Source organism: Triticum aestivum, chromosome 6D (assembly GCF_018294505.1).
Source record: "Triticum aestivum cultivar Chinese Spring chromosome 6D, IWGSC CS RefSeq v2.1, whole genome shotgun sequence".
Taxonomy (NCBI): domain Eukaryota; kingdom Viridiplantae; phylum Streptophyta; class Magnoliopsida; order Poales; family Poaceae; genus Triticum; species Triticum aestivum.
Window position 1 is genome coordinate 308,479,928 of NC_057811.1, and position 12,015 is coordinate 308,491,942.

Consider the following 12,015-nt stretch of genomic DNA (forward strand, 5'->3'; position numbering starts at 1 on the left):
TCTTCTTGGTGAAGTTGCTCTTGTTAGAGAAAGACTTGGCCTTGTCCTTTCGGATGAGCTTGCCACCATTGTCTTCCCTTTTCTCATAAGGGCATTCCGCAACAAAATGGCTCACATTGCCACAGTTATAGCAAGTCCTCACACGTTGCTTAACCTTCGTGCCACTTGAGTTGCTCTTGTTGAAGTTGGGCCTTGTGTTCTTCTTGCTCCAAAATTGCCTTGAAGCAAGAGCCATGTGTTCATGATAAGCATACTTTGTATCTTCGGGGTTACTTTCCTCTTCTTCCTCTTCTTCTTCTTCTTCAACACAAACCTTTGCCTTCAATGCAAGGTTGGGCTTCTTTGCCCTTTGAGAGCGTAGCACCGCATTGTCGGCGGTCTTGTCCAAGATGCTCATAGCCACAAACTCATCCAACACTTCACTTGAGGACAAAGTGTGGAAGTCCGGCCTTTGACGAATGACGGAGGACATTCCCTTGTGGTAAGGCATCATTGCCTTGAGGAATTTGCGATTTATCCAATTGTCATCCGTGTCCTTGCTTCCATGATCTCGGAGTGAAACCGCGAGTTTGGTTACTCTCCGATAAAGCTCACGAGGTTCTTCATCCTCTTTCATTGCAAACTCGTCGGCTTCATCCTGCACCACTTCATAGTTGGAGCATTGAATGCTTGCGCTTCCCCGGTAGAGGGAAACAACTTGGTGCCATGCATCTTTGGCCATGGCGTAGGGCCGGAGGTGAGGAAGATCTTCGGGTGGAATTGCATCTTGGATGATGAAGAGAGCATTCTCATTGAATTGATTATCCGCGGCTTCTCTAGGAGTGAAGTTGCTTCGGTCATGCGGATAGAAACCTTCTTCAATGATTCTCCAAAGATTAGTATTCACATGATTTAAATGATGCTTAAACCGATAGACCCAAGAATCAAAGTCCTCATTTTTCACAATCTTAGGGGGAGGACCGGCATGATTCAAATGAGTAGAAGGAATCGGTCCACCATAAACAAGTGGAGGTTCCACATGGGCAAAGATGTCGGTGCCATTCTTACCACTAGAAGAAGGAGCTTTTTCACTAGTAGCTTCCCCCTTGTCGGAGTTAGCATCCGTCACCTTGTTAGTGGGATCACCCACTTTCAACAGTGCGATGGAAAGTTTAAGCCCTTCAATGAACTTGTTAAACATGCTTTCAACCTCGGTCGTCATGGAGGTTTTCAATGTGTCCAAAGCCACATTGAATTCCTCACGAGAGACCGCGGTTCCCCCATCGCCCGTAGACGAGACCGGATTCACACCGGAGTGCTCCTCCGCACCGTCTACGACGTCAACCATACTCTTTGGACGGCAAAGTCTTAAAAAGAGATGAGGCTCTGATACCAATTGAAAGGATCGATATAGTTGACTAGAGGGGGGGGTGAATAGGCAACTAACAATTTTTAACTTTTCTTTACCAAATTAAACTTTGCATCAAAGTAGGTTGTCTAGATATGCAACTAGGTGGGCAGCCTATATGATGCAACAACAACAAGCACACAAGAAAGCAAGGTATATAACACAAATAAGTTTGCACAAGTAAAGGGGTGAGATAACCAAGAGTGGAGCTGGTGAAGACGAGGATGTGTTACCGAAGTTCCTTCCTTTTGAAGGGAAGTACGTCTCCGTTGGAGCGGTGTGGAGGCACAATGCTCCTCAAGAAGCCACTAGGGCCACCGTATTCTCCTCACGCCCTCACACAATGCGAGATGCCGTGATTCCACTATTGGTGCCCTTGGAGGCGGCAACCGGACCTTTACAAACAAGGTTGGGGCTCTCTCCACAACTTAATTGGAGGCTCCCAACGAAACCACGAAGCTTCACCACAATGGAATGTGGCTCCGAGGTGACCTCAACCGTCTAGGGTGCTCAAACACCCAAGAGTAACAAAATCCACACAAGAAAGTATGGGGGAAGCAAATATCCTTTGGTGGAAGTGTAGATCTAGGTCTCCTCCTTCAATCCCTAGCAAATCAACAAGTTTGAGTGGCTAGAGAGAGAGATCGGGCAAAGAGAGCTTGAGTAGCATTAATGGTGGAGTGAGAGAGGTAAGAGGTAAATGTGGTAGGTGGAAGAAGCACCCTTATATAGCAACCCTAAAAATCCAACCGTTACTGCGTTTTCTGTACTACAGCGGTACAACCGCTCCTTGTCCTGGTACAACCATGACTCGCGGTTTACGTGTAGAACCCTACCAGGCGGTACAACTGGGCGACCATGCGGTAGTACCGGTTTAAGAGAACAACCGGACCAACCACCCAGCCACCGCTCAACTATCGCGCAGAAACAGTAGGGAGTCACCCCTGAGTGCGGTAGTCGAGCGGTACAGGACCGGTGCAACCGCTTGGCCTTGAGCGCTCGGGGCGGCTAAGTCCTGAGCGGTAGAACCGCTCCGGACACTGGTGGTACCGGTACGACCGGACCAACCGGGCCACCACCGCCCGAGTACCGCATCAAAACAGAAGTCTGACCGGTACTTGGGCGGTACTTGGCCAGAACAACCGCCCTAGTCTTTGCTGAGCATGGTGGCGGTACCACCACCCGGAAGCAGCGGTACAACCGCTCGATCAAAACTGGTAAGCGCCAAGAACCAGCGGTACAACCGCTCCAGAGAGCGGTACAACCGCTGGGAAGCCACAGAAAGCAGTAGGATAAGAAGGGAAGAGCTCTCTCTCACAACTAAGGAAGGCAAGAGAGGGGTGAGGTAAGTGTACGTGAAAAGATTCCCCCAACTCTTTCCAAAGTGGACTCCCTCTTGATAGTACGGGTTCCCTACGACCAAAGAGATAAAAAGCGTAGAAAACTCTGTCTTCGATCTTTTCCTTCCAGAGAGAATAGTTATCCGATGAAAGCCTAACCACCGAGAGCCTGAAGCACTTAGCACACGATTAGACCAACAACGGGTTGTCATCATCATCCAAAACGCAAAGTAGGGAAATGCCCTTACACAGAGGAACATGTATAAGTCATGAAGAAAGCAATAGCAATAAAACTAAACGATCATTTATGCTAAGCTAACGGATGGGTCTTGTCCATCACATCATTCTCCTAATGATGTGACCCCGTTCATCAAATGACAACACATGTCTATGGTCAGGAAACTTAACCATCTTTGATTAACGAGCTAGTCTAGTAGAGGCATACTAGGGACATTTTGTTTTGTCTATGTATTCACACATGTATCAAGTTTCTGGTTAATACAATTCTAGCATGAATAATAGACATTTATCATGATATAAGGAAAAAATAATAACTTTATTATTGCCTCTAGGGCATATTTCCTTCATTAATTATCAAAAAGACTACGATTGATCCCCTATACTTGGGGGTCATCGCAAGGCCACCCTTTATCTTTTTCGAGGCACTTTGAGGCTCAAGGTAAACCTATAAAAAAGCGCTATCATCCCGATCCAGTGCCATGAGCTGCATCTGCAAGGCCTCACCAAAAATTCCCATTGCATGATTCGTCCTTCCCGATAAAAATACCTATGCCTTCCCCTCTCTCGCTCGCAGCTTAAAAAAGCCGACCTCATGCCCCTGGTGGACCAATTCACAAGCAAGCTACCCTCTTGGAAAACCAGTTTGATCGCACCATCGGCCATATCATCTTGCTATATACCATGATCATGACCATGGGCATCTACTATATGCTTGCTTTGGACCTGACGCCATGGTTTCTCATGGAGGCCGACAAGATTAGGTGGGATTTCCTATGGGCTGGCATGGATTGTGCAAAATGATGCCAATGCTTGGTCGCTTGGACGGTTGTGTTCACTCATGTTTAATTTGGAGGGCTCGGTTTGCACAACCTCAAAGCTCTCAACAACGCTCTAAGAACTAAATGGCTTTGGCAGCAAAAATTTCCGATGTTCTCCCCTGGTTGTCCTTGGAGCTCTCCCTTTCAGTTGATGTCACATCCATCTTCAAGGCATCTTCTCATATTGAGACCAGAAACGACGCTTTAGTGCTATTTTTGCAGGACCACTAGATCGATAAAGCTAGTATCCCTCAGTTGGTACCCGATCGATGTTGCTGCAGTTGTCAAGCATGCTTCCCTAGCCAGCCGAATGGTTTAGGAAGGCCTTCATGTATCCTCCTGTGTGTGTGACCTTCGTGGCTGTCTTCCTACCGCCGCGATCATGCAGTTCCCTACCACGTGGCCAACAATTTCAGACTCCCCAATGACGCATGGCATTGACTCATGGAGCTACAAGTGGACGACTACTAGATGCCACCCCTCCAAATCCATGTTTCAGGCCTTCTTTGCTGGCCGTATCTCTTGTGGATGGAATCTTCTAGTATGAAAACCCTAGGCGCCCATGATATTCAAGTTCTTTGTGTGGCTTGTGCAACAAAGCAGGTGTTGGTCCTCTGATCGCCTTGCCAGATGAGGGCTCCTCCATCAGCCGTCCTGTCCCCCTTTGCAACTAGTGTGATGAAACGATCGAACACCTCCTTATCTGGTGTATCTAAGCCCGCAAAGTTTGGCTCAGTGTGCTCCACTGGACTAGCCTCGTCCGCCTTGCTCCTTCATCGAGTGACCAAATTCTTCCATGGTGGTCCTCGTGGTAGCAGATGATATCTCCCAAGATGCAGAAGGGATAAACTCAGTCATTATCTGCACTCTCCGTCACGTTTGGTTCGAGAGAAACATGAGGATATTCAAGAACAAATCCCTTCTCACCTCGGCAGTTGTCAATAAGGTCCACGATCTTTTGCGCGAGCGGAAGAAGTGGGGATGGTAGTCTAAGGCCCTATTTGTTTGGGCTTTTGCTTTTGCTTTTGCAGCTTTTCCATTTTGGCCAAAAAGCCACAAAAGCTCCTAAATAGGTGCTTTTGCAGCTTTTCCATTTTGGCCAAAAAGCCACAAAAGCTCCTAAATAGGTGCTTTTGGAGCTTTTATGGCTTTTGGAGCTAAAACATGTTATATTGATTCATCAAAAGTCATAAAAATTAGGAGCTTTTATGGCTTTTTGACAAAATGAAAAAGATGCAAAAGCAAAAGCAAAAACCCAAACAAACAGGGCCTAAAGCAAGTAGTAGGCTAGTCATGCTTGTGTCAACCCCGGTGGTTTGTGTAGACTGCCATGGATTATATGCGGCTTTAGAGATCCGTTCTTGTAACATAAATATTGTTTTCTATCTTAATATATAGGCATACAGAGCTCATGCGTGTTCTAAAAAAATCGATCTTGTGTCATTCTCAAATTCAAAATCATTTTGGTTCAGATTCTGAGTTTCTGGACATAATCCAAGCCCAAATAGGAATTAGGGGCTCGTGATTTGAAGCAAGCTCGTCCGCTAAGAAGAGAGACATAGTCCTTCTGTTTCTAAATACAAGATCTTTTAGATATTTCAATACGGACTATGCACAGATGTATATAGACATATTTTAGGATGTAGATTCACTCATTTTATTCCGTGTGTTGTTCATATTGAAATATCTAAAAGAACTTACATTTAGAAACGGAGGAAGTAGTATATAATTCAAAATCCGCCATTATGTCACACTCTCACGTGAGCGGAGTGACAAAGCCTCCAAAACCAGGAAAAATATAACAAACAATGATGCTCGTCCAAGATCATTGGCCGCTGCATTTTCATTTTTCGCCAAGTAGGAATTAGGGGCAGCTGATGAATTCCCAAAATCGGAAGCTTTCCCCGCAAAAAAATAAAAATAAAAATAAATATCGGAAGCTGCTGTCAGTGCTGATGCAGCGGATAGAGGTGGACAGATCACGCTGATGTGGATCACCGGCAACGCGTCCACGGTCCGGTAGGTTGGACCGCGTCCACCGAGGAATTAAAGGGGTCCCGCTTCCGAGCCTGGTCATCCATCCCACCAACTCCCCACCCGTCACCAGCTCCTCCCACGAAGCAATCGAGCAAAAAAACTGGAGGCAAACGAGGGCAAGTCGCGCCATCCCGCCTCGCCGGCTATAAAACCCGCGCCACCCCCCGCTCGCTCACCAGCTCTCCACCAAGAGCTACCAAACGCCCTACTTTAATTTTAATTATCGCCGCTGCTCCCACGCGCCTTCACGTACGTACCGACGACCTTTCGCTCGCTTTTCTTCCGCCTAGTCTGCCCGCCAGATCTGCATCCGCGGAGATGAAGATCACGGTGCGGGGATCGACGGTCGTGGTGCCGGCGGAGGAGACGCCGCGGCTCCGGCTGTGGAACGCCAACCCGGACCTGGTCGTGCCGCGGTTCCACACGCCGAGCGTCTACTTCTTCCGGCGCGGCGCGGGGGAGGGGGAGGAGGCGGGCCGCTACTTCGACGCGGAGCGGATGCGCCGGGCGCTGGCGGAGGCGCTGGTGCCCTTCTACCCGATGGCGGGGCGGCTGGCCCGCGACGAGGACGGGCGCGTGGAGATCGACTGCAACGCGGAAGGGGTGCTCTTCGTGGAGGCCGACGCGCCCGACGGCACCGTCGACGACTTCGGCGACTTCGCGCCCACCATGGACCTCAAGCGCCTTATCCCCGCCGTCGACTTCACCGGGGGCATCTCCTCCTACCCGCTCCTCGTGGTCCAGGTAAACCATGAATGCCACTCCGTGATTTTTCTCACACGCGAGGAACAGAGTAGGACGTGCCGACGAAGCAGAGCACAACGCGTGCGGTAGAGGCGTGCCCGTGAGGGGCGCTGGATGTCACCACCGCTGGGTACGGTAGAAACGGACGGTCACGCGTCGCTTTCAGCAACTCGTCTAGGTCGTCGGCGCCGCATGTCCGCATGCAATGGACCGTGTCAGGTGGACCTGCAAGGAAATGGGACGAGGTGTGGCGTGTGGTTCGATCACTGACTTCTGTTTGGCCTTGTTGGCACACCTCGCAATTATCTGTCGGTCCCTCATTTTTTTTTCGGTCGATCTTGCCCCGCGTACTGGGAATGCTAAGATCTTTCAGATCTTATCTTACCTAATAATAAGCAAATGTGGTTTCTTTCGGCCGTCATGGCATTTTTCACAAAAGTCCCTGTGTTTTTCTGAAATCAACCCGCAGTCCGGATTTAAGTCACACACGAACCGTTATTTTGCATTTTTCGAAACCTCCTGATGTTTTAGGTAATTCATCCGCGGATCAGGAATCATATTTAAGTCAAACAAATGCTTTTTTAAATCATCCATATCTTTTAAATCGTAACTCTGATTTGAACGTGTTATATATGAAATTTGATTAGAAAAATATGTAGAATATGAATATGAGATTAATTTTACCTGTTAAGTATTTTTAAATATTATTTTGAAATATATTTAAGTCAAATAAATGATTTTCTAAATTATCTGTATCTTTTAAACCGTAACTTCGATTTTAACATATTATATATGAAATTTTATTAGAAAAATGTGTGGAATCTAAATATGATGTTAATTTTACCTGTTAAATATTTTTAAAATATTGTTTTGGAAGCAAACTTATAATTTATAGCGCAAGATCTTTTTTTTGTACCGGCGTGATCCGGATTGCAAATAAACACCCCACTATAACCATATAGTGAAATGAAAACAACGATAACTACACATGCCATAGGATTAACCATATTCAAACAAGTTTTTGTTTTGTTTTGTGTGAACACCGAGGCCATCGCCGGTGAGGGTGAGAAGGAGGATAAGTGGCAACACAAATAAGATGCCTCGCAAAAATAAAGGAGATGGACCTATTATGGTCTTGAGTGATGGTCGTTGGGTTAAGAGCGTGTGTTATGTTTTCTTTCCCGTTGCAACGCACGGGCTCTTTTGCTAGTTCTATATAATACTCCCTTCTCTCTCAAAGCATCCCTGGACCTTTTTAGTGCCCTCTCTCTAAAAAAAATCCTCATTGGTAGGCCGCCCTCAATTTCGCACCTCGCGTGAGGCTTTATTTTTCTGTCCTTATTGTAAAATAAAACGTCAACTTTATTAATTGGAAATAATAGTTACATCGTCAATAAGAAAAGATACAATTTCAAACATAGGCTCCTCAAACCAATCCCTTGTCACGGAAATTTTCGCTATTCTAGCAAGTTTGTGAGCAACGTTATTTGCTTCCCTATTACAATTTTCAAAACTAGTAAAAGGGAAATCATAAGCAATAAAAAAAATCATCGAACACTTGCCGCCGCGTCTCATGCGGAATGTTATCCATTCTTCATTGTGTCAATAACTTTCATATTGTCGGAGTTAATAACAAGACAATTGCATCCCGCTCTTTGTGCAAGTAATAAGCCAAATCTTAGAGCCAACGCTTCTGCTGTGAAAACATCAGCACACCAATCAATCTTCCAATTTCCGCCAACAATGAACCTTCCTTTATCATTCCAAGTAATAAGCCAGCAATGAACCTTCCTTTATTTTTCTGTCCTTATACCACTACAAAAGTGGTAGCATCATGTTCTTCATAAGAATATGTAGTAGTATCATCGATCAGTTTGCGTAATTACGTGTTCAGTTTATTTGAAATTGTCGGCATGGGTCTTGTTTATGTGAAGATTGAAATTGTACTAGTGGAATTTTATCTCAACTTGCGTACATTACTAGTTTGGATTTACCATTCCAATTTCGTGACTAATATCATTGCAATTCGGCAACATATTAGTTAGTAGATGGAATTATCTTTTTGTAGGTCTTTATTAGCTAATAAAATGCATGTCAGCAAATGATTGAGGATACCTGTTATGCAAATGCCTACAAAATAACTTGCCGATGTGGCCCCTTCAGTGCATGAATTATCAAGCAGTTCAATTCTAGTGTTGGTGCTTTTAGTTTTTTTCTTGGAAAAACCTTTCGATCTATTCATCGTCTGTCATGGTAGTATAAGGAACACCAAAATAAAAATAAAAATTACATATCCAGGTCCATAGACCATCTAGCAACGACTACAAAGCACTAGAGCGAGCCAAAGATGTGTTGCTGACATTGCCCCTCCCTCGCTGGAGCAAAGATAGAACTAGTTTTAGTATACGGTTGGGAAGTCGTTGTGCCAAGGCCCCGTTGGAGCAACACACCAGAACAGCAATCACAACGGATAAATAGAAGCGTAGATTGGAAGGATCCAACTTGTAGACACACGAACGAACACAAACAAAGACTGAATCCACGGAGATCCATCGGATACCAAAACCGACTGAATTCCACGAGATCCGCCAGAAACAAACCTTCACACGACCCTCCGACGATGCTAGACGCACCATTGGGACGGGGTAGGCAAAGAGGACCTTATTCCATCTTCAGCGAGACGCTGCAGCCACGCCTTCCTGAACAAGACACAAACTGTAATCGACCAAAAAATAAACACCAAAAGACGGAGCAACAACCCTCGTGACAGCAAGGGCCAGGGTTCACCGCGCCTTTATGGCCCCAAGACCACCGGGACCAGGGGCGCCAGGGATGTCGAGAAACCCTAATGACTTGTACACTCACGTTAGGAGGTGAAGGGGTATGCACGCGAGCATACCTTAATATTGGTGTTTGTAGTTATGGTCATGTACTACCAAGACGGCAATGAGCTTTGCTCATGGCGTGGAGCTGATTGATGCAGGAGGAAGAAGGCTTGGACACCCTCAAGAATTTGGATCTATTTTTTAATTTATGTACAGGAGTGTTTTTGGTGGTGCTACTTAATATATGGCCTTTGGCCTTTTTACAAGAGAAAAAAGGGCATATCCAACAGCTATTTTTTTTAACTTTGACGGCATCTTCCCTTGAAAACGAATCATGCTTCCACAAAAAAAGAGTAAAAAATAAGTATGCTGAGAGCGTTGTGTGAGTGACCAGCTCGAATCCGATGATTCGCCGAGTTCTTTCAAACACAGAAGAAGCCAATATGTTGATAAGGATTTTGTTTTGGACCCGAATAACTGACAAACGTTTCGAGGAGGGGTTGGCACATACGAACAATTTTGATGGCAGTTTTAGTTGTAGAGGGGTGGCAACCTTAGTTGTAGGGGTTGGCAGTTCTCATTTTGTGAAGGCATTTTTTCCCGAACGTTGCTATCATTTGATCACGATCAAACGGCTGTGAGGTGGTTCGCTGGACCTCCCTCCCAGGGAAGTTAATTGTTTTTTGCAGTTAATACGCTGATGAGGTTGACAGATGATAATCTTAATGCAAACACGCAACTGCACCAAAATGATATACAACCATCTGGTTGCTTGCTGCAAGTGTACTTTGCTTCGGACGCACATTACATATCGTTGCGAGAAAGTGATTGCCTAACTGGAATGCCGGTGACTTTTCTTGTGCTAGGAAGCAAGCAACCTATGATTAATCTTTCTATCACGGTCTGAATGTTGTAGAGTAGTAGCTATCGTTTGTGGTGGAGCCTTACGTGCTGTTTAGTTGATTGTGCATTATGCGGCTGACTTTAGTTCTTGCGATCACAAAGGTGCTGTGGGACATTCAGAGCTCGTCACGAGTAGTGATCGCGGCCTTGAGAGGTGTTGGTGTTATCTTGAGGGGTCATTTGCCATATGCAAGCCTCGATGGACCGTAAACAAATTTGAATAGTGAGGCGTCGAGTGTGATACAAAATCATTAAAATCGGTGCCACATGCTCCAGTTGTGTTAGTATGATAAACCCGCTAATTTTATTTGCATGTTGCGGACCCTGACTCGCACGATTTTGCTGCAGGTGACCCACTTCAAGTGCGGAGGCGTGGCCCTCGGCATAGGTATGCAGCACCACGTCGCCGACGGCTTCTCCGGCCTGCACTTCATCAACTCATGGGCCGACCTCTGCCGCGGCGTGCCGATTGCCATCATGCCGTTCATTGACCGCACCCTCCTCCGCGCACGCGACCCGCCGACGCCGTCCCACCCGCACATCGAGTACCAGCCAGCGCCCGCCATGCTGGACTCGGAGGAGCCGCAGGCCCTCACCGCCAAGCCGGAAGCGCCGCCCACGGCCGTGGACATCTTCAAGCTGTCCCGCGCCGACCTCGGCCGCCTCCGCGCCCAGCTCCCCACGGGCGAGGGCGCGCCGCGGTTCAGCACCTACGCGGTGCTCGGGGCGCACGTCTGGCGGTGCGCGTCCCTGGCCCGTGGACTGTCCCCAGAGCAGCCCACCAAGCTGTACTGCGCCACGGACGGGCGGCAGCGGCTGCAGCCGCCGCTCCCGGAGGGCTACTTCGGCAACGTCATCTTCACGGCCACGCCGCTCGCGGTGGCGGGCAAGGTGACCGGCTCGCTGGCGGACGGCGCGACCACGATCCAGGCGGCGTTGGAGGTGATGGACAACGAGTACTGCCGCTCGGCGCTGGACTACCTGGAGATGCAGCCGGACCTGTCGGCGCTGGTCCGCGGTGCGCACACGTTCCGGTGCCCCAACCTCGGGCTCACCAGCTGGGTGCGCCTGCCCATCCACGACGCCGATTTCGGCTGGGGCAGGCCCGTCTTCATGGGCCCCGGCGGCATCGCGTACGAGGGCCTCGCGTTCGTGCTCCCCAGCGCCAGCCGCGACGGCAGCCTGTCGGTGGCCATCTCGCTGCAGGCCGAGCATATGGAGAAGTTCCGGAAGATGATCTTTGACTTCTGATCAAACCAACAAGACGCACGCGCAACGCAGAAAGAAAGAAGCAGCACCGGAGCGATAGTAGGATGCAGCAATGATTCTTTGATTACACACGTAGTTCCTGCACATTTTCCCTTCCCTCTTTCCACTTTGGGCTGGACGAATTTTGTGCATCGTTATCAAATTTCCGACAAATGTATCTACTTAATGAACAGTCAATGCATGCAAACATATGAAGAATATACCTGTTTATGTACTCACGCTCTCGCGCGCGCGCCTAAATAAGGTAGACCACCGACATGTTCATCAGGGTGGCTGGTCCCAGACTGATCAGTTTGAAGTGAGTTGTGTTTGCAGGAAGAAAAAATAGATTGAAGTGAACCGTACGAATAATGCCTAGTACAAAACTGCAAATTTCATTTTGATCTCACAAGTGATAGCCAGCGACAAGTGCAAACTAGCACGTTTTTTTTATGCGCCCACCAGACAAAGGA

At 47.5% G+C, this 12,015-nt stretch overlaps 1 protein-coding gene across 1 annotated transcript; it reads left to right on the forward strand.

The window, feature by feature from the left end:
• The first annotated feature begins 5,857 nt into the window (after positions 1-5,857).
• LOC123144794 (hydroxycinnamoyltransferase 2) lies at positions 5,858-11,777 on the forward strand. Its single transcript, XM_044564034.1, has 2 exons — positions 5,858-6,566; positions 10,643-11,777. The coding sequence occupies exons 1-2, from the start codon at positions 6,141-6,143 to the stop codon at positions 11,543-11,545; spliced, it is 1,329 nt and encodes a 442-aa protein (XP_044419969.1). The 5' UTR covers positions 5,858-6,140; the 3' UTR covers positions 11,546-11,777.
• The last annotated feature ends 238 nt before the right edge of the window (positions 11,778-12,015 follow it).

Excerpts from the sequence above, each read along its gene's own strand:
- LOC123144794 (XM_044564034.1), top strand. The coding sequence starts at position 6,141 with ATGAAGATCACGGTGCGGGGATCGACGGTCGTGGTGCCGGCGGAGGAG. Across the intron at positions 6,567-10,642 it reads ACCCGCTCCTCGTGGTCCAG|GTGACCCACTTCAAGTGCGG; the intron begins GTAAACCATGAA and ends ATTTTGCTGCAG.